Below are 26943 nucleotides of genomic sequence, written 5' to 3'. Positions count from 1 at the left end.
AATTCCATTTATAATCTTTAACTTCCAGTAACTGGGGATATTAGACTGGTTGAGACTGATTTTTAGGTATACCTCCTCCATGGCAGTCTTTATGATCCAGATATTATTCATAATTGCAGACAACTGGAAAACTATTCACTTAATACAACCACTGAAGTACTGTATGTCTTGAACGTTGCTGGGCTGCAGAGAAGGACTTACTATAGTGGTCTTAGAAGAGGCAGAATGTGTTCTTCTGCATTTCTGTAACTAGCTGACTAGCTCTTTTGTGCTGTTAGAATTGGTAAATGCATTTGCATTGTAAATCTTGTTTCATTATGAGTTTCTTCCAGTTTTGTATGTTGTACAGTATGGTAGTTTGCAATATAAGGAAATGGGTAAACAAAATCCTAAATTGCTTTTTCCTGGGAGACTAGATTCTGCAGTAATTTAGATTCTGATGAAGCAGCAAGATGTTTGATACACTTTTCTAAAATGTTTTTTAAAAGATACTTGTCTTAGTGAGCTATATGGTACTTCTCAGATTCTGCATTTGCTGAAAAAAGTATTTTGATGCATTTAAGTAGGCAGGCATAATTATTTATTGAGGTATGCCATCACTTGAATTTATTATATCTGTGAAACATGAAATGCATAAAAAGGATTATAATGCTCACTATTTTGTGGCGGTCTTTCTGCTATCTGTGTTTATATACTATATTGTAATATAAGTGTTTCTTTGTAGCTTTCTATGTTTTTCTGTGTTTCAGGAATTTCAAAGTTACATAGTAAAAATGTTTACAATTGCTTCTAAATATAAATAAGTTTAAAAATAAATCCTGCAAAACTGCAGTGATCCATTTAACAAAATACCCATTTCTCTAAACGCACTGAATAGAGTGGGTGAAAATAGTGTGACACATCATATGGGCTTAATCTGTTTCATATAAATTTGCTGTGAAAGCTTTAGTTCAGTATAGATAATGTGCAATCTGTTCTAAACATCCAGTTGTACAATAAGGGTAATTTGTGGGAGACAGTTATGGATCTCAAGAGCCCTTTCATCATTTGGAGTATTGAATTAATGTCCTCCTAAATGCTCATTCAGAAAGTGCCAGAAGACTGCTCTGTTTGGTTGCCATGGCAGATACTATTCTCCTGGCTCCTTGGAGAGCTAAATTTCTATAAACTGTGAGTGTTTTCAAGTTTATCAAAGCAGCAAGCAGTAGTTAGTCTCATTTTTTGTTGTTGCTGTTGTTGATGGTTTCCTTCTGTCATATACTCACTTGAATTTTTTTCCTTCTGAAAGTTACTTTCTTTCTAAGCTTTCTTTACCTACTTGCTCACTCAAATTAGAACAGTAACTTTCATTCAGGGACAAGGAAGATAAAGTATTTCAGATAGAGAGTCTTGCAGTCTTTTTTAGATAAATATAAAAAGAAATCTGAATATTGAAAACCTTTATGCTAAGAGAATACTGAACAGGGCAGAGTTCTCTGATAAAAATAGGTTATAAGCGAAGGAGGAATGAAAACATTTTTTCAAGTGTGTATGGGACAGATATGATAAAGGAGGTTGATCTGATTTCTTATACAGTTAACTTTTTAGTTTTCATGTGCTCATGTTGCACACAATTTGCTTATGAGTACTAGACCTAATGAAGCCTGATTTCTTCTGGATTTATGTTTCACCTTTGCTGAACCTATATAGAGCTGTATATACCTCATAATTAAATGCCTGATAGCTTCTCATTGCGGTGAAAGGAATTGAGTTACAATTGACATTTCAATGTTAGGGCATTAATTTTGGATTTCCCTTTATACCCAGCCACCAATTTTGATAAAATTTATGAGCAATTAATATCCTTGAAACCTCTGGAAAATGCTAACTGTGATTTGAAATTGGGCAGTATCTGGAAGGTTACTCCTTTCCAGCCATGGAGAGGCTCCTTTCCACCCCTTCCTCCACAGCCCCTGCCCTTCATCTTTCCATCTTCAATGAAGGCATTATTCCATGCCGCACCTGCGCTGGCTCCTCTCTGCTGCTCAATTCAGGACTCAGCAGAGGTGGGATATGCCACCCCACAAGCGTTACAGTAGTGCTCATCCGCTGAAAGACAGTTTTTTGCCTCTCTGGTAGACACCTGATTCAGGTGAGTTTGAAGAGACATATTGTCACTGTGAAATAGTTGCATATTTTAGGAGATAGTTGTTGGCCACCAGTGAAGTTCAGACGCTAGCTTGAGCTTTACAGAAGACTTCTGGAGTCTTGGAAAGGATGTTTAATATTTGCTCAGTAGTAATCTGTCAAATCAAGTGGAGTGATTATACATTTGTATACGCTTGTTGTTGACTTGTCTAGATGCACATATGCTTTGGGCAGATAGAAGGGGGAGGGGGTTGATGTTTTGGTAACACAAGGTAGTCGATATAAGCCTCTCCCTAGGGAGACTAACTGGATAATAAGTCAAAAGAATTTGCAAAGAGATACTTGTCTGTAGTTACCCAGGTGCACCCATCAATGTTCAAATTACAGTGATGACCTCAGAGAAAATCCTGTAGTCCTGACATCTGAAAAGTAACCTTCTTGATTGCTGCTGTGTTACTGAACTGTTCTATTTAAGAGACATCCAGAAACAAAACTGTTCTTGGCAGTCCTATGGTGGCTGTTCACCTGAAAGACTCTGAAATCTAACTCCTAATAAACTGTGAATATGTGGGAGGATACTGCTTTGAATCACGGATAGTGTGAATGACATATGGAGAGGCATTGAAGGAAGAAAAGGAGACTACCCATTACTAATTGGAGTTCTTACAAGTGTTTTGTCAATACGTAAATTTTCCATCTACCTACTTCAGAGTCCTTTTTAGTCTAGCATGAGAGGACAGAGTATATTTGTAAACTCTTGGGGTACTGGTAGGCAAAAAGATATTCATGCTCTACTTTTTGTTAGGAATATGCATCCACAGTGTGAAACTGCATAAGGACACCATGGATTAGTCCTTTTGAAAGGTGAGATTTTTTGTGTGCATAAAATCTTAATGAAAATAATGAGAACCAACATTGAGGGAAAGGCAGATACTTGCAGAATTGAGTAACTTGGAGTAGGATGATTGATCATAAATGACTTCAAATGGATGTTGAAAATATGTACATTACCATTAAGTTTCCTATTTAAATTGAAATTGTTTCTAGAGTGAGATTGGGGAAAATGTCATTCTGGACAGAACCTATATATAGTTCAGACTGCCAACGAATCTGTTGAAAGACCATCTCACTGAAGCAACAAAATGATGAAACAAAAACGCATGGAAGAAGGTTAGAGTGGCAGTAATGTGAGATTTTTTTTCACTATGTAACCAAGAGTGAGAGTGCACTAACTGGAGCAAATGAGACCCGATACATGTTTATGAAGGATACTATCCTTAACCTGTATATGTGTAACAGCCAACAAATTAAAACTGCCTCTTCTCTCTTACTCTCCTGTGGTACATCATAAGTGTAATGTATCTGCTGCATTTGAAATCTCGTACACTTGTATAGAAAAGCAGCAAGACTTGACATTTGGGAAATGCGAGAGGTGTTGTGTTCAAAGAAAGATGGTTAGGGCCAAAGAGCATGTCAGTCTTTAGTTAGTATGCAGCATCCTTTCTCAATGAGCCTAAGATGTATTTTAGACTATTACTGCCCAGTGTGTAGTTAATTATAGACTATGCTGTAAGAACAGCAAGAAATGTATATTTGCCAAGCTGGAAGTGACAGTTTTGATTATTTGTGCAGAGGAAAAGCTGTTCTATGTTTAATAGATTATAAAATACTAAAATTCTGAGATGCTTTCAGAAGACATCAGTGGAGTTCCCTATCCGTCTCTTCCTAAAATAGGTGTTAAACGGAAGTGTTTGACATTCATTGTTGTCAAGTCAACATAATATTGCTCTGAGGCCTTTTTGAAATCATGGGGCATACTGTAGTTCTCTAGACACAGGCTATATATTGCATGTAGTTTCAGACAGTATTGCTGTGTTAAGGAAGCAATACTATGTTGCTGCTCTGTGATCTATATTTACTTTGTTAAAAAGGAAACTGAAGTCTCCGGTATATACAGAGAATTTTCATGAAAAACAAATTAATTTGCATACATAGAAGGCATCACATCATTATATAAATAACTGTATACTTAGACAAATAGTGTGTTTTTCTATATGTACATCTCAGCATTGGTTCTCTCTAATGTGCAGTTATATGAAATACAAGTAACATGACATATGGTGACAGGTAGCTTATATGCAAAAGAAAACACTGTTTAAAGCAGATCTTTTGATGAGATAATGCCTGTTCGCTTTCGAGAAGTAGGCTGTCAGGAATTTTGAATGGTGCTGTTGGACTCTGCATACCAAAGCATGCTTTTTAAGATGCCAGTTCATACAAAATGGGCTTAGAGAAGCCAGGAAGAAAGTATTTGACAAAAGAACTTAATTAACAGCAGCTCTGCATTCAGACAGGTACTTTTTAATGTTTTGTGTTTTAACATTTTAACAAAATAAATGAGAATTAAATGGAATAGCAGAAACAGAGATGAATAGGATATTTTATAAGTACAGGTGCTATGTACTATTCTCCTCCCCCCATTAGCATAAAGCAAAACTTCAGAAATCATTTCAGAGCTTCATGCTGCTCTGTAGTTTGCTAGGTTATTCACCCAATAATAGATATAATGTGCACTGTTCATGGCTACCTTTCCTTTGCAGAGAATTGAGAAAAGAAAGATCTGTTTTCCTAACAAGCATTTGGAGAATGTAAAGTGTAGTTGCCCTGTTTTTTTTCTCATTTACAAGCTTGTCATCTTTTTGGGGGACTGCTTTACTTCTTGAACCTTTGTTAGAACTGCATACCAAATCTATGAATTTTTTGTCTGATTTCTTTTTCTTATTAGAAGAATCTTCCTTACTTTTTGTCCACATCCATCGATAACAATAAGGTCCTTCATAGTTCAGCATATTCAGTATTTTCTACTGCCTCAGTTTTCTCTTTCCTCGAAGATGTAGTTGGAATGTGTGTGGATAAAGATGCAGTAAATGGCAGGACATTTCTACAGCAGCATTGTAATCTCAGGCCCAGCCATAGCTGTACTTTACACATTGTTATCTTGGAACAAGGCAACATATACTCCAGTAATACACATTCCAGTTGAAGTGTCTGTTGCAGTTCTGTATCCTTTCCTTGGTCCATCAGAACAGAGGAGGAAACATTCAAAACATGTCCTATTTGGGCAGAAATTCTTAGCTCCTTGGACACTAAAGGTTTGGTGATGTATCAGATTATTCTGGAAGAAGAGGACAGGCCAAAGTGGAACATTTCCCAAGTAAAATTCTGAAATGGGTAGTTGAACAGAAAGGATGGAGGTGCAGAGAGTGATTATGTCCTTTTAGAAAACAGGGAAAAGCAACAAAATCACTGGAGATCACAAAGCAAGGAGTTTTCCATGAAAGATAAAAATCAGAGTTTGACATTAGAAAAAGTGCTTTCTTTAGAGATTTTACGTAGGAGCAGATTACATTTGATTCTTAGGTAAGCTGAGATAATTTGAAAACCACTTAAAAAAGGACTATATAAAAAATGCAGCAGTATTTTGAACAATCTTGCTCTAATGACATTCAAATTGGGTGGACAGACTTTCATGGATGTCATCTATGATAGTTCCTTCAAAGTCTTGTTAGAGTTTAAATTGAATGAAAAAATATTTTGAAGCTTTAGCAGACATGTGTGTGCATGCTGACTCTATAGCTTTTGATAAGAAAGAAATATGACAAAGTTACAGGATTTTAAAAGTCTCCATAACTATTTTGGTAATTCTCATGCAGGAGATGGAGCATTTCCAGAATGGCCCAACAGGTCCAGGTCAAACACTGAGGCAAAAGAACTATGTGTTGCACATATTTATATTGTAGTGTTTATATAGTGGTATTCCTTTGAGGGCTCATGAATATAAGGACTTTGGTTCACTTAGCTCTGTTTAAAAATGCACAAGTGTAAGTTCCTGTCCCAGAGCCATTTCCAGATATCTGTGATACATACACATGTATGTAGTCTTGGCCATGCAATTTCCAAAAGCTTTGGACAATTCTGTCTATGAACTGCTTTTAGTTATCCAAGAAGAAAAAGAAGAGTTGAAAAAGCTAAGACAATAACACAGCCCTAGATGTTCAAGGACAATTTTACCTGCCATTAGAAGAGTAGAGCTACCTGAAGCAAAACACAGATTGATGGGTATTCATTGAAGAGTTCTGGGTTGGCACCTCCTTTGCCTGTAATAATTGAAAAACTGTGGAAGTCTGTTTCCCCAAAAGGATGGGATTTCTTTTCAGCACCTTCCTAAAATGATGATTTTTTTTCAAAAGACAGTATACTCCTAGGGATATTATTTAAAAAAAAAAAAAAGGAGCAATAAATTTGCTTAATATAGAATCTTGTGGCTCTTCCTGTTTCTGACTTGACAGATGCTATCAAATTAATTAATTAGCTAGCCTATCCCTTGAAAAAGGCCTTGTCTTCATGGGGAGGATGGAAAGGTCTGTTCTTACCACATTTTAGTGAACATTTGATAACTAGCAGTGAGGTAAAATCTCAATGAAATGAAAGACAGATGGGTTTCTGCTGATGTACTGTGGGCAGTCTAGAATTTAGCTCATCTGCCAAACTGAGAAACGAAGTAGCTTAATTAGGCTCCCACATGGTAAGAACACACCTTTTTCTGCATATGAGAACACCCAGAGTTTCCCTCACTTGTTTTTAATTTGAGGATGTTGAAAATTTCAGACTAAAGGATTAATTGGTTCATTCAGTTAGTTCTTTAGGGATGATAGATTCCTTTTCTCTTTCTTTTTTTCCCCAGAGAGAAGTGCAAGAAACTGTAGAGAAAACAGTTACAGATTTTGAATAAGTACTAATGGGAGAAGTTTCTGTGTCAATTAGTATTATGCTCATCTCATGAGTCAGAAGAATTTGTATTTCTGCTTCAAAAACAAATTTATTTTGAATTCTGATGTGGAGGTTCTGCTTCCTCATACGAACATCTAATACAAGAGTATTTATATGGATTGTTAATTCTGAGTTCTGTTCTCTTTTCCATTCTTTAGTTGGTCAGCAAAATGAAGAAAAGAGTCATTTACTAATTCACTAAGACTCTTTCACTAATATGGGACAAAGACATGTATTTCCAGTGGGACTCTTGCAGATTCCTTAAGAGAGAAAATTTTGTTAAGGTATATATGTATTTTTCCAAGTCTTTTTGTGATTATTCACGTGTTGCAGAAAGATCAAACATAATGTCAAGAAACAAGTTCAGCAGATACCAGTTTCAATGCGATACATTGCTTTGACCAAAGGTTAATAAGATTGCATCAGTTTACAAGCTTGAGTGCTTGAGATTTTTAAGAAAGAAGCTTTAGCATGTTCAGTTAGGTGAACAGTCACAACCGCTATTAAATATCCTTTGAGTTCAAGATGCAGAAAAAAGAAGAAAAGATACAGAAAAAGAAGAAAAATGAAGATACAGAAAAAAGGAAGAGCTGTTAGCATGGAAAATACGAAGGAATGCTTTTATTTTGGCAGTATCCCTGTTGCCCTTTTCTGTTAACTCAGAGAAGTCTCCAAAGGAAGACTCTTATCATCGTGCTAGATGGTATAATTGTCCTTTCCTGGGAAAGGAGAAAGCCTGAACTACTACTACTGCTGCTGTTCTCACTACTGCTGTGTGAAAGTTGTTTTCTACTTTCTGGAGAGCTAAAACAGAACAAGCACACACTAATAAAGGGAAAAGAACAGAAAAACTAGAAAATGCAGTTTCTGGTACTAGCTTCTACCTACAGCCTTGCAGCTGGAGCAAGAAAAGAAATAATAGTCACCCAAAACCATGGCCATTTTGTATTGTCCTCATGCTATTTCAGATATTCCCATGTTTCAGTTTTTGAGCAGCTTATTTTGTCACAGCACTGTTGGGGTGAGGGGCAAACTGAAGTTTGTTTTGACAGAGTTGCTGAAGTCAGGATTCTGGAGCAGAATCATGAGGTATCTGCTCCCCTTTTCTCCTCCCCTGGTTAGGCCTAACTTCTCAAACACTAATTCCGGTACCTTGATTTCTGGTCCCCTTGTCGTCCCCTAAATCAATATGATTTAAACACAGTCCTTGAGCAGATCTTCTTGGGCCAAGGTGTTTCCTGATATTCATATAATGTAATTTTGACAGATGATTTCATATAAGAGGCAGCAAATAAAAGTGCTGTTTCTGTACAAAGTCACTTAGCGGAAATGCCAGTCAGACATTCTTGGCTGAAAAGAACTGCTTGGAGCTCCTAAATGGCTGGCCTTACTTGGACTTTCTTCTTTTAAAGAGGATACACAACCAGTGAGGGGGGGGGGATTCAATTACATCCATTCATTTATTTGTACTGATCACATGGATGGTACTGTTGCCGGGCTCCATTGTTCAGTTAATCCCATCTGTCTTTCATCTGCTTTTTATTTGATACCGCATCAATTCTGGTAATTACAGAAAGCTGCTGCTTACTTCAGTGGCTTCCTCACTGTCTTTCTCTATCAGAAAACTTGGGCTGAATATTTTCCCAATAATAGAGAAAACCTTTTTTTCATTGTTAATATGAAAAAAGAAGTGCTGAGGTACTAATTTAGCAAATCAATGGTTGTACTGATTTTTCAAATACACTTTTAGCCATTGAATTGAGAGTACATTAAAAAAAAAAAAAGGGAGGAGCTCAAATAGAATTTCCAGAGTAAAACTTTGGTTTTTTTGAATTATTATTACTAGGAAATACAATAATGGAAAACCAACAGCAAATTATCTGACCTTTGTAGCTGTCTCTTAGTAAATAAAATCATAAACATAAATTATGCTACAACAATTAAATCTGACCCAAACTAGATTTCAAATCTTCAGTTTCCTGCAAAAACTTTCTGTCCCATATTCTTTTCTTTTTCTTATAAATTTAAGAGTTCTTTTCTGACTGTGACATATCATATACTAATATCTTGTGAGAAAATAGTACATAGAGTTGAAATTGCTTACACCATGATGTTTGGCTATACCTTAAAAAGGAAGTGCTACCACAGATAAAGGAAGTAAAGTGAAACTAAGAAGAAAGCTAGCGGTATGCATGTAGTATACTGAGGAAATTATACAGCTGACAGAGGAAATTATACAGCTGACAGATAATTTTCCTACAGATAGTTGCATGGGAAATTTATGAATATGGTGGTGATTTTAGTATGACATTTTAATAAGAATAGAAAGTGCTGAGATAAGATCAAAAGTAAATTGATATTTGTCACTGTCCTTAAACACTATTCACATTACCACGCAGCTTGGCTGTCGTGACCAAAACTACATTTGTTTAAAGAATCTTGGCCGGAAGTTGCCGAGAAAGTTTTATTTTGTATTTGTTGGAACTGCATGTAATTCCATTTTCTGTTATGTCTTTTACTTTTTTATTTTTTACTGCACAGCTTCCCTCCTCATTTATCACTGATGAGTTGTTTCTTGAATTTGGTCTCTCCCTTCAACTCAAACCACTAGGCACTCTGGTTCTAATACTGAAAAGAGTTGGTGGCTTGATTTCTCTCATTTGTTTTGTTTTATAAATTTAATTTTGTGCAGTCATGTCTGCTTGGAGTAAGGAATTATATAAGCATTGAGGCTGTAATGTTTCTTTCTCTAACACAAGCCTGAGAGAACTATCTGTAGAACGGATAGTAGAGAAGTCATGCAAGAATTTAGATGAATTAAGTTTCTTTTATTGACATCTTACAGCCCAAGTTGGAACAGTAGGCATCAGAAAAAGGAGGGTTCAGGGGGACTGCAAAAAGGGGAATTCAGATGCACAAAGTCACATGTGATACTGCGGGTGGAAAAAGTTGTAAGACTATTTGAGGAAGGTATGCAAAATAACCTTCCTTTCATCTGAAGAAAAGCACCCTTAGCAGGTTTGTTTCTGTATTATTCCTTGAATTTGAAAGCTCTCACTTAAAGTGGTCATTTCTATCAGATAAAGTTAGTTTTATAATTTTTCCCCCCATATTGTGATTTGTGCTTGACTTTTTTTTTTTTTTTTTTTTTTTTTTTTTTTTTTTCTGTACTGGTGAATAAGGAGAGGAGCTGTGGAGCAGAATGATTGATTTCTTACCTGATCATTCTCTTTTTCTGGGAACTTCTCTTTTTCTTCAGCCTATTTTTATGTATTTCAAAAAATAACTGAAAATAGTTTTGTAACAGTTTGATAAAGCAAAATTTGGACGTAATTATCTAAAGGTTATTTTTATGTGAAATTAATGTTCAATAATAAATAGTAACATATAATATTTATGTTAAATTAATGTTTATTAGTAATTAATTACTAGAGTACATTGTCTGCTGAAGAGCTTCCCTACTGATGTGAAGGGTAAATTGCCCATAACTTGCCCAGTTTCCAAATATCACAGGCTATAAATGAGGAGGAGAATTACCAAGTTAATAATAAATAAAACCCAAACCCAGCCTGCCATTAATAATGTCAAGGGTGCCCCCAAAAATACAAACATAATACTGAGACTGCTCATCCCTACCAGATTGTCATTGTTAGTCTTGCTTGTTCTTCTGCATATATTTGCGTGCAGTCTATATGTACACACTCACACATAGAATGAGAATCTGTTCGTATGGATGCTATCAAGTTCCTGGTGTAGATACATTCTTACATCGGTCTGTTGTAACCCATAGCCCATGATTCCATTTCTTTTTATGGGATATACTCTTTTTTTTTCTTTGATATATTTCCTTACAGTGCTAATAATTGCTGGTATTTCTTACTAATATGGAAAATGATGCTCTGTCCTTTCAGTATGTGAGAGGTGTGAAAGTTTGCTTTAGATTGTTCAAGAAGACTTTGGCTACAGTTGTGAATTATTTTTATTTTAGGAAAGAGTGAAACCAACTGGCATGCTTTTGCAGTTCTCTTGGTCCTATAATGATGCATGGAATTTTCACTCTTTGTTTTATGATTGTTTCCAGTGTATTTGAACAGTGCCGAAAAGGAAACATGAGCATGTGAGCACTGACATATTATCAAGCTCAAAGTGCAGAAAATGGATTTGTGGATCTTGTTAATATTTTGTAATTATTTGTCTTGTCCTAGCTTGCTATTTGATTTGCCCCAAAGGACCTGTGGAAATGTATGTTCGCCTTGCGTCTTATCACATAAATTTACAACAAATTAACTAAGTGACTCATTGGATAATACTAACTCACTCCACTGATGCAAAATCGTATGATGTCTTAAACATTTAGTTAGAGTCCTTTGACAGCACTTACTGGCATTTTTTAAATTTTTATTTGTTTGACAGATGTAGGTACATATTTTATATAGGACTTGCAATAAAATTTATAAGACAAGGTACATTTTCTGACAAGTGGTAATGTTGTACAGTGTTTCTATAGCAATAGGTCACAGAGTTGTAATGTATTACAACTAATGGGTTGAATAGAAATGATTGTAAATGTTTATGGTTGCGTGTTAGATAATATATTTGTGATATATTGTGATGGATTAAAATTGAGAAATAGGAACGTGATGGTACCAGTAACCCAGGGTACACAGTAAAAGCACTTTGTAATGCATAAGAAACATTTCAAAGCTAAGCATTGAGGTCTGATAGAATTAAATTAGTGTGGCAAATGAACATAAATCACAATAGTTAATCCCTTAGCGTATGCTAAAGCAGGCTCTATTTGCTCTAATTTCCACTGAAGCAAAGGAAGGTCAGTCTAGAGGAAAGATTGGATTGAGATAGTATTTATCTGGTCAACCTGTTTATTTCTTGGCTTCAGTTTGTTGCCAGGGTTCATCTAGCCCCTCAGAGCAGAGTAGCAAAGTGAGCTCTGCTAACTGTACTTTGTTCTTCCTTTCCTCCTCACTGCTTTCCCCCCGCCCCCCCCCCCCCAAGAAAAAAAGAAAAGAAAAACCAGAATGATGCAAGTGGGAAGAAGAGTGCCACTTTCTTCCCACTTTGGAGCCGTGCTAGGCTTCAGGGATAGTCTTGCTGGCAATTTTCTTGCTGGCAGGTCTGAGCCTTATATGCTATTGACTGCAAGTGCAAAGTGAGCAATTTCTCAGTTTAGAGAAATAAAAGTAAAAATCTGAGGAAAAGAGTGCAACTAGGAGGGCAGAAAAGAGGATGGGGAGTCATCAAGATATTGGAAAGGAAGCAAAATGTAAATAGGAAAGAAAGAAAGTTGAGAAATGGGACAAAAATAAGGCAGAAAACAAAAGAGAGAGTGTTTCTAAAGGCTTATGAGAATTGACTGAACTACTCTGTTCATGGAAAGGCCCCACAGACACAGGAGTTGTGTTGGAAAAACTAAAATAGTAATTTCAATATGCCTGTTGTTTTTTGCAATTATTCAACTTTTGTTTAGAAGGTAACATTTTTAGTAACTTGATATGAAATTCTAGAACTAAAAATTACAATGTTACTAAAATTAACCATTCTTATACATTTATACACACCTTTATGTAACGCAGGAATTTTCTACTTATGCCTTTATGTATTATATTTCACAAAACATATTATATTCCACAAAAGGTAGGCTAACTTAATAGATAGGCCAAGTAAAAGTGCTGACGTTATGTATTAAGTGAGGAAAGAAACTGGGATTATAGGGTTGATAAGGCTTGCAGATAATAACCTAACATACTCAGAAATCAATCCTACATTTCTTTCCAATCTAAATCTCATCCAAAAATGTTTTTCTGCAGTTTTTCAGTTACACACTGTAGTGTGTTCCAAAGCACTAAAGCAAATATCAAAAAACAAAGAGTACATACTAATATTCTGCATGTCTTAAAATCACTGTTTATCTTCATGCTTACAAATTCAAAACTGTTCAACCAGAAAATAGTGGCTATTACTAAGCTTTAATTTTCCATAGCTCTTTCTTCATTGCAGTATAGTTTCGTAAAGCTTTGCGAAGAAGGTGATGGCAGTATTAGAGACAGAAAAACGCAACATTTTGTTAGGGTCTCCAGTAGCCTAGCAATAGCTCTGAAGAGAGGGCTGTGAAGACCGAGCATCTAGAGTGTTCCACTGCTGCCTGTTGTCTCCTCCCTGCAGCTCCCGGAATGCCTCCTTGTTCCAGGGAAAAACAGGCAGGAGCTGTGCAAACGCAGCACCTCAGCTTTCCCCCTCTGAACAAAAGAGGCAAGCAACCTGGAGCAAAAGAGGTTTTCTTCCCACCAAGTTATGAGAGAAGAGAAGTGTTTTGTTCCCTCATAGCTTCAGAAGTACATCAGGTGAAATTCTGCCTCCACTGAAATAAATGAGAACTTTGCCATTGCCTTGAAAGACAGCAAACTTTACCCTTTGCTAAGTTGTTTAAAATTACTATGGGCATTGCAGAATAATTTATAAATATTTCTACATTTAGAATTTAGAACCACACCAGCTGCTGTAACTTGCAGTTTGAGGAAATGCAGAATTATAAACTACCAAATCAGTATGTTTTATTTCATTTTGAAAATTCTGTGCAAGCCAAATCAAAGTTTATTCTGACTGTCATACATGCTTATTATACAATCTTCTGCAGTTCTCCAAGAATAACTTTTCATTTCCAATTATGCATCTTAAATGAAAAAGGAAAATTTGACAAGCCATACGTGTCGTGTGTGTGTGTGTGTGCACCTACATAAGAATTGCCAGATCAAGGTCTGTTTAGGTCAGGCCCCAACAGTGGCAATAAGCAGGGGAAAGCCTAAGCGTAGGAAGGAGTGAAGAGCAGGGCAGATGTATATATTTCCCCTTAATATTCTCCCATTCTTCATCTATTTTCAGCTTGAGAACTTCCTGAGCCAGGTCAAACCGTCAGCCTGCCATAACTAATTTCAGTAATTGACTCTGTCAGAATAGAGATCTGGCTTTATCTGATCAGATGGATAGTGACTTGCATATATTTATATATGCAAGCCAGTATCTATAACTCATCAATACTCAGGCTTAGTTAAGCCTGGTGTTTAGTTAGGGGAAAACAACTTGCCTGTTTTTCCTTGTGTGAATAGTCTTTCCAAGAAGCAAGGTTTGTGACAGAAGAGGAACTTGCTTTGTAGCAAGTGTCTTCAATGCAAGAGGCAATTCTGTCAGTTGTGCTATTGCCATTCTATAAGTATTTGCAAAGGAACCTTCGTTACACTTTAAAATTGGTAGAACAGATTTCTTCAGAATATTTATAAAATTATTGTAGCTAGCAAATAGTTACCAGCTCTATGCTGATTATTTTTTCACTGGACTGTAAGACAATAGCAGACACCCCCCCACACCCCCCAGTAAAGTGGGAAGAGCTTATCTTTGAAGATAATTGCTAGAATGAAAGCGTTACTGGAAATTATATTGTAAGGACGAGAGCTTCCACAGGGGAGGAAAACAAATAGGGTAATCTGATGGGTCCTTTCTGTTTCTAATCTTGGATTCCTTGCATATTAAGCTCTTAGGTGGACTTAAGAGTATTTCTTCTTCACCAAATAATTTGAAGTAAGTATTATTATTTAGAATAGTTTCTCCTACTTTACTGTAGTGAAATGTTATTTTGTAACTACTGTGGATAATGATAACTTCAAAATTAAACTCACTTTTCATGCTACTATGGCAAGTAAACCAAGAAGCAAAAAAAATTTTTTTTTTTTTTTAAAAAGGTTTCATAGAAAGCTCAGTTGCTTTTGCTATTTATCTGTCCACATGGGGAGTTTGCTGCCTACTGTAAGACAGGTGGAAATTTTGCACCTATGGCATTTTGATCTGTGTGTGGACCAGGGTAGCAAGATAGAGCACAGACCACTGTGCATACCCATGTAGCCTCTATGTTTATCTGCTTTTTGTGTCAGATTTGTATCACAGGTTAAAAAAAAAAAAAAAAACACACTTCCAGAAATAGTGCCTGAAGTTTCGTTCTTAGTTTCCTATCTGGAGTCCAAACTAGATTACCTAATTACTTCCCTGTGTAGAGGAATAACTTTTATTTTCTTTTTTTGAAACTGAGGAGGGCTTTGTACTGCTCCAGAAATTTACAAATTTGGAAACAGAGGTGGACGCAGGTTACTGGTCAGGGAGGATACTCTTGCAATAGGGATAAGCTTGCCTTCGTGCTTTTTGTCGCATCTGACACAGCAGGGGATGGACAGAGTACTAGTGCTTTGGATGCTCAGTTGGTAGGGTTTATGTGCCTGGGTTGAAATGTTTGCCAAATCTGTGATCAGAAAGGAATTTCAGATCGGCCTGGGATTACTGAGTGTTTTTTGCCTTCTTTCACAGTGTGGGGCGTAATTCGTTTTGAGAGACCCTCCAGGCTTTTCATGCAACTTCTTCCCTTCTGTTGCATGGATTACAAGGAGATATGTTCGTGCTCCTGATCTTTCCTGTGTTCTTTCTATGGCATTAAATAGTGTAATTTTGTGGGTTTCGCTGTTTTTTCCTATAGAATTTATTAAATGATGTTGGAGAAAATTGTGTGGTTTTTGGCATGTGTAATACTGGAATAGATATTCTGTGGACCCTTCTGAGCTAAACCTCTATTACATGTTTTTATGCACTGAAGGGAGGCTTGTGTCTATAAGCCAGGAGGTCCCTTCCGATCTTAAGATCCTAAAATAGGAGCATAGAGCTCACATAGCTTTGCTTATCTTGAAGGCATTACACTGAAATGTGTGTTCTCTCAGAAGCTGTTGTAAGCTATGTATCTTGGTCTTCATCTGAGAGCTTAATCTTTCAAGCAGAAGTGTGTAGAGGAAGGACTGTCTGCTGTCTCATTGCTGTGGCACGGACTGCCTTTAAATCCTTCACCACTGTTGCTGGCATTTTTTCAGACACTGGTTTCACCATTTCTCTGTTGTCCTTCTCTGAATCATGAGGCCAGGTGAGTGCAAAGCACATGAGCTAAAGGAGTAAATTAGTCTATGTCAAGCAGTCTGGTTCTTAGCCATATCCAAAGGCCTAGTTAAACTCTGAAAGCCCTGGGTAGTTCTCTTCTATAGGGTCAGTAGAGCTCAGGGGCGTTCTGCTTGGAGTATGAGCTTGCTAAGGGCTAGCTTCAGAGAGGAGGAATGGTTTATTTTACCCATTTTCTCTTGATTGTGACTAGCCACTGCACAGAGGTTATTAATGTTATCCAAAACTGCTGGGAAAGTCATTTTTATCCTAATAGCTAGCTCACCCCAAAACCGCTATAATGTCATTCACATGCTACTAACCCACTGACAAATTGCACCCTTAAATTGTAGCGTAGTCTATTTGCTTGACACAGTCAGAGAATTAAAGTAGTGCATGACTGATGGGCACAGAGCTCAAGTGATCATGTAGCCCGTCCCTCTGCACTGAGATGTGAAGAAGGTCTTGTCACTTTGGGTATTTTTGCATCATTGCTTTCTTAGCTAGTCAGTAGTTTCTGGCTCCAAAATCTATTGACTGGCTGCTTACTGGATGAGTTGTAATTGCATAACCTAAAGGAGAGAGCTCATGTTATGGTGTTCTGTCATGCTGTGAGCATGTTTAGAGCATTACTCTTCATTAGACATTTAAACGTATTGGTTAATGTTGTATATTTATTTTTCACTTTGCAACTACATGGTCAGACACATTGTGAAAGATGTTAAATTTAGAAAGTATGGAGTAAAATAGATAAAAATAATTTTAATGTTCTGAGGGTAGTATATATCATCATTACAACACAGGTTAGAAACAAACTGTACTTTTGAAGAAACTACTGTGATATCTAATGTGTTTTTTGCTACTACTCTTACCTTTTTATACTGTCTAGTGAACTAAAGATTCAGCAAAGGGTGACTAATACAGTAAGTATATTCTAATGAGTATTAATTGATACTTTGCAATTTAAATCAGAGACAATGTGAAGCAAATCAGAAAAAAATTTTGAAAAAAATCTACTACAAATGGAGTTGCTTTGTCTACTGTGGCACATAGTACTATTAATCAGAAATAAAACCCCAAAGCATGTATTATGTGATTTTGCAAATATTCTCTGACTATGCAGTTACTAATTTTGCAAACTTATTCTTGCATTAACACTAGCTTTTTTGTAGTTGCTGTTCTCTCATGAATTAGACATACGGAAAAGAAAAGAATAGAATTTTTTTTTTTAGCACTATTTGTCATAACAGATCCCCAGTCAAGTCAGGGCATACTTCTCTGTCAGAATTCCTATAGGAACAACTATTAAATCACTCAGCCTGGAAGGGATCTTGGGAGGTCTCTAGTCCAATGCCCTGCTCAAAACAGGGTTGACACTGAATTCAGAGCATGTTTCTTGGGGCTTTTTCCAGTTGGATCTTTGAAAACCTCCACAGACAGAGCCCACACAACCTCCCTGGGCCCCTGCTCCAGTGCTTAATTATCCTTATAATGATTTTTCTTTTTCTTATATCTTTATGACCACTTTATTTCCTGTTCTCTTGCTGTACACCTCAGCAAAAAGCCTGGCTCCATCTTCTTAGTAACCTCCTTGTAGATATTGGGAGGTCCCTATTAAGCTGCTTCTCCAGAGTGTCTCAATCTTTTCTCATGGGGCATGTGCTCCTGCTCCCGGACCATCTTGTGGACTGACCCTTGGCATGCTCAAGTTAATCAATAGCCGCCTAGTACTGGGAGGCCCAAAACTCAATACGGTATTTCCAGTGCAGTCTAGAGTGTGACAAGGTAAGAGGAGTAATAGTTGCAGTATTTGGTAACTTTTCATTCCTTACAGAGTTAGATTACTGCAGTTGCTTACAGGGACCTTCTCATGAGAGTTACGTAGTTCAGCATTTGTTTCTTTGTGTATAATTTTCTACTTAAAATTCTTCTCACCTACTCAACAAAAATCTTTATTTTGTCTGTTTAATGCCCATGTATGGATTTTCTTTACAGAGAATAGTTTTTACTCTTCACAGGGCCTTTGGTCATGGCTGTGCTATATGAGGAAGTTGTGAAGTTGTTTCAAGAAGTCTCACAGTCTACCCCCCCCACACACTTAAGTAATATTTTAACTGTAGTCTAGGAATCAATAGCTTTCAAGAAGAAAGGACTTTCAAGACTTAAGGACTGTACTGGATGACTTGTTGAAAATGATCATTCAATGAACATTCACTGTAGCTATGTGGTATAACACAGAAGTCCTGGAAAACAGGAGTATATTAGTATAGAAGGTGTTTATTGCTACTGTAAACAACAAGCATCAGTTATCTTGTCCAGTTATGGTGGCCATACCTTAAGAGGAGGCTGAAAAACTGGCCATGGAAATAACAATTTCTTGTATTACAGCAGGTAAATATTTAGAGCAATTCCTAACAGTAGAATTTGAGAATAAATGACATCACAGCCCCAATACAATAAGATACTTAGTTAAACATATGTCTTAATTATTATGTATATACATGCATAAGCTACTTTTAAGTGTGCTGTTTAAAACAGCATAGTAAGTTACTATAACCACAGACAAAATACATTACTTAGGTGCTGTGTTGAGTCAAGCCTGGTTTTCTTGGTAACGATAGGGGAGATTTGATTGTCCGGTGACAGGCGTCACATCCTATTTGGCAGAACAAAAGCAGGATGGAGTATGGACTTGATTCTGAATTTGTTTGGGTGTTTCTGGATTAGCTGGTAATAAACCAACCATACTGAGCTAACTCACTTCTGAACTATGCCTTTGGTTAGTTTACATAGGCTTTTAATACCCCTCAACTTCTAAATGTTTTTTTTCCTGTCATTTTATATCTAGTAGATTTAAAAAGTAGACTGAGATTTTTACTTTCCCTTTTCCTTTATTTTTAAAATAGTAAGTAGAAAAATACAAATCAATGTCTTCTTTTTGATAGGAAGATTTTTAACTCAATCCCACAGGTATGTCAGTGAGCTTGTTGGGGCCATCGGGGGAAAGGTGATCTTAGTATAAAAAGTATCATGAGATCCCTTTCTCAGTAACAGAAAAAATACACTCCCTTTCCCATATGTTGTCCTAGAAAAATATTTTCCCTGTAAAAGAAGGAGTGTTCCCTTTCACAGTAAGAGAAAAGATAATTTAAAAACTCTTCAGCATGAATTTGGAAAGAATTTCGTCCTGTCTAATGGTGCCATCACATGTCGCTTGCAGAAGTGGTATTTTTTAGGGGAGCCTGGTGTTGCTAGGTTTGCAAAGTATGTTTTGGTATCACAGAAATTAATAAGGAAGAAAAAGCCCAGTTTTGGGGGCTCTCACTTTGCCTATGATTCATTTCCTGAAACATCCCAGTGATCGCATTAGGACTCTTCTGGTCCAGGCTGTGCACACCATGGCAGCCTGTGAAAGTATTTTAAGAGTTCTCCTACTTGCTGGCCCACTGAAGAATGTGGGGAATTAGTTTGTTAGTCAGATATATTTTAAATTAAATGTTAATGTTTACTTTTACTAGCCGAGAATTAGGTCAGTTAGGTTTAGGAGGGCCTTCAAAAATAAATGATAATAGTCCCACTTGTACATAATTTTGGGGCAGATTATCATCTGGTCATCATTAATAGTACTGTTATGTGCTTGAGGTTTTTTGTGAAAATTTTGTGAGGCAAGCAGAAACCAGAGAATAAAAATACCTTTCCAGTTTTCTGTATTTGTCATCAAACCCAGTACTATTACAATGCCAAGAATTTAAGAAAATCATTCTAAAATAAGTGAATTAGGTTTGAATTTGATGAGCCATGAACTGAGTTAGGTTGCTGTGTTCTGTATCTTTCTAATGTTTTTATATTGGGGTAGAAGTCACTTTAATTACGTTGCTGTAGTTTTATTCAGAAATCTATTTAAATAAGTGAATCAGGATGCAGAAGAGGAATCTGGATTCCAGCATTTAGCCAAGCCTTTTTTTCTGCACTGTTGCTATGGAGAAGAATATAAATATTTGTATCACAAACTAATTTTACTTCCCTTACAGGTGTGGGATGAGAATGCAGATAAAATTTGTAAAGAACAGTTATTGTGGGTCAGTTTTATCATGTGGAGTAATTTTTTTTTTTTTTTTTTTTTGAATGCATTCAGGCACAAACTAGCAGCAAAGGAAAATTTGAATGTTTTTTGTTAAAGAAATCTGACATCTTTATGTTACAGGATAGAAATTGAATGAAAGTGTCCATTGTATTTTCAGTTTACTCTTTTCCGATTTTTTGCTAGTATTATTAGGCATCTCTCTTTCTACTAGCCTGTGTTTATTAGCCCATTTATATAAAATCAAGCAGAAGAATAAAAAGTAGTTTAACTCTGAAGCATGTGTCCAAAACATCCAACGAGTGAATGATATGGAAACTAAATGGCTGCTTAAGAGTTAAAAGCTGCATAAAATTATTTATTTATATGATCATTCACAGTTTTTTTTATGTTCAGCTCTTTTCTTCCCTTGTCTTTCGTATTGTCTGGAGGACGACGGTCAGGCTAGGCACCAACCTATGGACCCTGAGCTGTAGCAGTACTGTACATCTTCTTTCCTTTGCCCCATGCCTTGTCCTTTGGGTTGGTGTCCCTCTAGTCTCCCTTCTTTGACTCTACCTGTCAGTCTTTCTTCAGTGAATCAACTCAGTGCAGTTGGTTCTTAGTAGATCAGGATGGATTCCGCCTTTCCACATGTTGAAAGACCTGATAACCCCAGGTGATGCAGGAGCTCCTTTTTTGGTACAGTTTCAACTCTTGGCTCTTCTTGCCTTTGTAGATTCTGTTATGAAACATCCTCTTTAGCGAGAAGCTTCAAAGAGCAGCTCTGGTTTCTCTACTCAGCAGATACTTTTGACACCTGGAATTGTTATTCTGGCTTCACATGGAGCACTGTCTTGTGACGTCCTAAGATAATGAAGACAAAAACCTTTAACAATAGTTTTGGAAATAACACACATCACCATAGCAGCCCTCTACCTCTTTCTTTATATCACAGGATGTGTTCTTTCAACTCAGCAAAAAATTTGTCAATACAGAAAAAATTAATAACATTATTGCAATGGGAAACTGAGGGGTGGGTGGACTCTTCCAGTAGTTCACTAAGCTTTGAAGACCCCTTAAAAACATTATTTTTTTTTAAGACTAAAAGACTCTTTTATGATTTTGTAAAAGACCTATATGTTTTCTATATATTCAAGACTTTTCAGTGAGCTGAAATTTTATATCTCTAAAGAATGTGCCTTAAAAATGTACACACCACTTGACCAGTAGGCAGATTCTCCCACCGACAAAGGAAATTGCATTCATCTCTTCAGAATTAATATCTGTTATAAGAAGGAAAAATCAGATGTTTAAAAAAAATACTTTCCTTTTGTGTCTGAGAGTCTGTTATCACAGTCCTTCATTGTGGTCAGCATTTTGATTATCTGGAGTTATCTTGAAGAAACATCCCATATCAAAAAATACGGTTTTTATTCTGTGATTCCAAGATAAGTTTTCTTAATTTCAGCCTGATAGATTTCTTCCTAAATGTAAATGAGGATTTCTAATCAAGCCCTTCAGCTATTCCCCTAGCATTTCTGTCCTTACTGCCGTTGTTATAGGTAATAGCTGGTGCTGCATAAGAACAGATAATGTGATTGTCAGTTATCCTGCACACACACACCATCAGAGATAGGACTCAGGGATTTCCAGGAACAGTGATGGTGATGCCAGCTTACACAGTATAATTTTATGAGCGCAGTTATTACCTAAGAGTGGCAGAAAAGAATTTCAGTACAATGGTAATCCCTGGCTTTCATTTTGCCATCTTGCAGCAGTTCCCCCTAGTCATGAGTCTGAGGGAAAAGATTATTCTGTATCTGTGGGGCCTGGTAATTCCATTGTAAGGAGTTATTAATGTTATTCATCATGAAAAGAATTAATTAACATACAGATTGCATCATCAATTGCTGAGTCTTTTGGTGGCAAAGCAATACCTCTGTTAGAACTGTTTTATTTGTACAGGTCATGCCTACAATGGACTTGTGTTTTTGTTTTTATTACCAAAGCTTGAATTAATTTTTTGTGTAGTTTTATTTTTCTATTGGATGGAAAACTGTCCTGCTTTCAGATTTTGTTTGTTTAATTTGTCTTGTTAACACAGCATTTAGCATGCCTTTCCTTTTTTCCTTCCCTCACAGCAAATGAAACTTGCTGCTGAGTCACTGAAGGAGTAAACAGATGGAGGAATGAAGATGACTAAAGCAATCGCGTGTGAATGTATGCACTTCTTGAGCATTTGTTTATGATGCTCTATAGCTCCGAGTGTGCACTCTACCATGTATTCAGTAGGTGGCACCTGTTTATATGATACTTGGTAAATCACTGTTCACTGCTTGACATGGTAAAGAAGAGGATAATAATTTCTCCCACTCTTGCTTACTCTTTTTTCACAACCATTTGTGAAGCAACATCAAATAAAGCACTCTAGCTTATGCAAGGTCTGGTCGAAATCCACCAGAGTTGCTGATATTTCAAACCGAATAATTAAAAACAAATCTCATAATTAAGCATCCAAAAGATAACTATAGTTTTGAACTGTAACTTCATAAAAGAAAAAAAAAAAAAACAGGCACACTAGTACTTAATTCATGGTGTACCATCCCTATTGCCCCTTTCATTCTTGTATTACAATAGTTAATCAGTCCTCTATTTTTTTCAAAGATCACTTATTAGCCACTGTTTACACCTAGCAGATCAATGTAGATGTTTTCTATATTATGTAACGCATGATTGTTCCCTGAGGAATATTTGAACACTAATGCTATAAAGTATGCATTATATGCGCCAGTGTGCTAATTATCTGAATAAACCCAGTTAAAATATTTTCAAAAGCTGGGTAAAAAGCATTCAGTAGGAAACAGATTGCTGATGAGTAATTTATATACCAAAAAAAAATTAAGTAGCAGTTATTTGTATATTTATTTTTTAATGTACATTAGCTTTTGGTATCACTTTCCCGGCTCTTTTAAACTATGTAGTCTTCTGGTTAAATGAACTGACACTAACAGAACAATTAAACTTGATACTGTATACCAGTCACTCGTGTATGTAGTGTATATCTTAATTTTTTCTTGAATTTCACAAAATTTTCTTAATGTTTCATTGCTCTCTGAGAGTAAGAAGACCAAAATCCACATAGTTTGCATCTGTGACCTTGAAACAGTTCATTTTCTCCTGCTGTGACTGTCATCTTTGGTAGATCTAACTTATATATGGCACTTACTGGAATTCTGTTTGGAAAAATCTGTAGGTGTAATAAATGAAGCTATTTGCCTATTTTGCATGTTCCATATTTCTGCCACGGGGCCCCCATAGCAGAATAATGTAAGTAAGCCAGAATAACACATTCTGTCTGCAGTTTAAAATTAGCATTTCTCAAACTCTGCAAATGTGACCCAGTAAGCAGTGACTCGGTTCCCTTGGGAAGAGGAGCAAAGACATGCTGTGGTTGTTGCAAGTATCTGTATTTGCCTCTCCCACCAGCCGTTCCCCGCAGTGCCGCTAACCATGAAGAGTAGACGGCACCTCTGGGGCCAGTGCAAACACTTGCGCCCTGTTCTCATAACCCCTGGGGAAGTAAAGCTGCACCGGATGCAAGGGGTATCACAGGGGCTCCCGACTGTAGCTCTTTCACAGCCTGTCTGGTGGCTCTGCCCTGCCTGACCGGGAGGGACCGCATCGATGGGCATGTGGCTCCCATCATCCGGTGCTGCCGAGACCCCAGCTGGGGGCTGGTCTGAGGAGGGGAGCAGCATGCTTTTCATGAAAGCTCCTTGGCTTTCTGGTTTCTTGCCTACTTTGAGCTGAAGTAGCCTGCATTTGTTAAAGTTTTAATCATGCTGTCTAGTCAGCGTTTTTGAGTGAACATTTCAGGAGAATAAAAGTCTGTGGGATGGATTCCCACAGATCTGTGGAATACGTTCTTGTAAGCTTGTAATGGCCGTTTTGAAGGGATCCTGATGGCCTGTTAATTCATATTGGTTTCAGGGTGTAAAGTGGGCATGTTTCACTCATGGCAATGGTATGCGGTATCTGGCATAATTTTTTGAGATGGTTTGGAAAAGGGATTCGAGTCTTGTCTCAATTGTGATTCTGTGAAAAATGATTATTAAAAAAGATCAGCAATGATTTTTGAAAAACTGACTTGCTGGGTGTCTTTGTGGTCTTTACGTTCTTCCTGTTTTCTGCAGACCAACAGGAAGATCTGTGGTGAGGTTTAAGTACCTGGTGGGAATAAGTGACGTCTAGCTCTCTCCCTTGCCTTGGGCAAATCCCTTCACTTCTGCTTAGTTTCCTTGTCTATAAGTGAGGATAATACCTGTCTCATGGATTCTCCACTTAAAGTTATGAAGTACTGAGGAATTATGACTTTCCCTAGTGAGTGAGAAGTATGGGAATCCTTTTTTTTTATAGGGATTAGAGTTTATTCTAGGTACTGGGAGAAGCTCTTGGTTTAGCATCATAACAGCACTGTACCAGCTCCTACACAACAGGATAAAGACAGCATTTCTATCCAAAAGAGCATTCAGTTTAGTTTGTGGAGGATTACTACCTGCTCTTCTCTTCCTCTGCAAGCTGTTCGTTCTCCTTGTACTGGGGCTCTGCTCTGTTTAGTACTGTTCAATACTGGCTTTTGTTTCTTTTTTTTTTTTTTTTTTTGCATTTTCAGTGTCATCTGTTTTCATTTCTCGTATGAGAGAAAAAAGGTTCCTGCCTATGCATCTCAATGTCTCTGTCTTCCTGTTATTTTCTTTCTCTCTCTTGTAGGTGCATTTGTAAAAAGTGTGAAAAAATGGGGTGGGGATGAAGATCTGTTTTCAGATGAAAATATTAGAAAGAAAAATGTTATTTATCAGTAACTGCCATTTGCAAGCTGTGTAATCTGTATGTCTGCTCTTAGTCTGGGTAACTGCTTGCCTGAGGCATTCAGGAGTAGAGAACTGTATTTCCCCTTTGCACTCAGGCCTTGTCCTCTCGCGCAGAGCTGACATACGAGTCCATTGATCAGAGAAGGCTCCCACGCAAGTTGGTTTTTCTCAACATGTAACAGAGACGGGCAGAGTGGGCTATTAGGGAAAAGGGGAATGGTCACTGGAAGTGAACAGACAGGCAACCACTTAGATCAGAGGTGTCTGGTTACTGGCAGGTGTCTTCTGTCCTCTTCCTTGGGGTGTCATCGAGCAGTCTGCATACAGTGACAGCTGAAGCCAGATCTCAGGCACTTCAGGCACACGCTGGTTGATTCGCCTTCGGTGATGGTGTGGTGGTTGTGGAAAGTGTGAATGGGCCTCGGGATGGCATGTTCCTGGGGACCTCCCCATGCGAGGAGTGACTCCATCCTTGGGGGTTCACAGGGGACCTGGCACAACCCATCACCCAGCTGGAGAGTCCCAACAGAGAGATGGTGCTGACTCTGGCCCTTTCAGGAATGCAGACGAACAGATGTGGGTGTGTGACTGTTTTTCTTGTCTAATGTGTGAGTTTCAGAAATAAATTAATAATCTCCTGTCTCAAGCCTTAGTGAGAAACATAGGATGAGTTTGGAGAGGCATCCTGTTTGGGAAGAGCCTGCTCCTGTCCAGAAAGTTTGAATTTGACTTGGCTCCTTTGCAGCAGCAATAGTAACCAAGAAAGCTGTTTTTAAGGAAAACTGCAATCATAAATAGTTTACTAGTGATACAAAAATTGTCTTATCAATCAATCAGGTGTGTGAGCTGCAGGTCTGATCCTGCAGCCCAGTGGGATCTGCTGACTCCAGACCTCTTACTAAACTTGCCTGACTGCAGATCCTCGTCAGAGTTCCTGGGAACTTGAGAACAGTAGAATAGAAGAAAACTGAGATCTTCACATGAGGTAAGGTTCTTTCTTAAGCAGACAAGCACTTCTGGTTATTTTGGGCTACCTAGATCTGTGAGAGTCAGTGTCAAATCTCATTCAGGAGGACTTCTTACACTAAGCACCTAGTTGAGTATTTACTCCTTATTCAGATAACAGAAACCAGTAGAAACTATTCCTACTACCAATATGTGCTCTCCTTTCTTAGGCAAAGCATATTCTGTATAAAGAGAGCCAGCCTGCACTGAGGCTCTCAACAGCAACTTGGTGGGACTGGTGGAGACTCCTGAGTATCTGTTAGTATGGCTCCTGGGGAAGGAGGTATCTGGGAGGACTCACCAAGCAGCTCAGAAATTCTGAAACTAAAATATTTAGGCCTGTGCAGGAGAAGCCCCATCTCCCTCTACATTTGAGGCACCTGGGGCAGCAGTGGGATCAGAAGGAAGGTGCTGAATACGCTCCTAGTCCCTGGGAGTAGGAGTGAGCCTGACACGGAGCTTGATCCAGGCTGGCCATAGTCAAGGACTCCAGGGATTTCATTCTGGAGCCAAGGGGAAGCAGTTAACTTCTTTGCATGTCTAGTCCTTGCTGATGACACCAAACGCATCCGCCAGATCGCCTATTCCTGATCCTTGAGTCAGAGTTGTGTGCTAGGGCCAGGTCTGGATCTGGCAGCTGAGTGCAGTGACTCATGTCAGCCCTGAGCGCTGATGGCCTCTGGGCTTGGAGGAGGGCTGTCCGTGCACCCTGCTTGTTGGTGCAAAACACCATGATGATGCTGTTTGTCATCACTGGCCTGTTGATGGCGATGATCCTGGGCATGGCGTAAGAAAGCTTGTCAGCCCTTTCTCCCAGCTCCCAGTTATGCAGGGTTGAGCTGAACCTCTCCCAGGCCCTGGGCGCCTGAGCTGCCTGAACGCATGTGCAACACAATTGCCCAGTTAAAACAGATCTTCCTTGTCCCCCTACCCCCACCCCTTCCCTTATTTTTTGAAGGAGTGTATTGAGAGGGAAGAAATAGGAAAACGTTACACTAAAGCTTACAGAAATCAATTGTTAGAAATATTTAACATGACATTTCTGAGAGCCTAGTGAAGTTCTTACAA

The 26943-nt window shown here is 37.8% G+C and overlaps 1 protein-coding gene across 4 annotated transcripts in view; it reads left to right on the top strand.

Annotated features, from left to right (window-relative positions):
• The window catches only part of ANO10 (anoctamin 10), a 148014-nt gene that overhangs the window by 103520 nt on the left and 17551 nt on the right, over nucleotides 1–26943 (top strand). For 3 of the 4 annotated variants that reach the window (XR_010387600.1, XM_064506121.1, XM_026098710.2), the window contains one exon: nucleotides 22141–23037. Coding sequence is in view for 2 of the 4 variants with exons in the window: in XM_064506121.1 (XP_064362191.1) it covers nucleotides 22141–22176 (36 nt within the window). In the remaining 2 variants the exon portion in view is untranslated. Of the gene's footprint in view, nucleotides 1–22140; nucleotides 23038–25707; nucleotides 25856–26943 lie in introns of those variants that run through there. The other variant, XR_010387601.1, reaches the window with a different exon arrangement.

The sequence above is a fragment of the Dromaius novaehollandiae genome, chromosome 2 (genome assembly GCF_036370855.1).
Source record: "Dromaius novaehollandiae isolate bDroNov1 chromosome 2, bDroNov1.hap1, whole genome shotgun sequence".
NCBI classification, from domain to species: domain Eukaryota; kingdom Metazoa; phylum Chordata; class Aves; order Casuariiformes; family Dromaiidae; genus Dromaius; species Dromaius novaehollandiae.
This window is presented reverse-complemented; position numbering and strand designations above follow the sequence as displayed.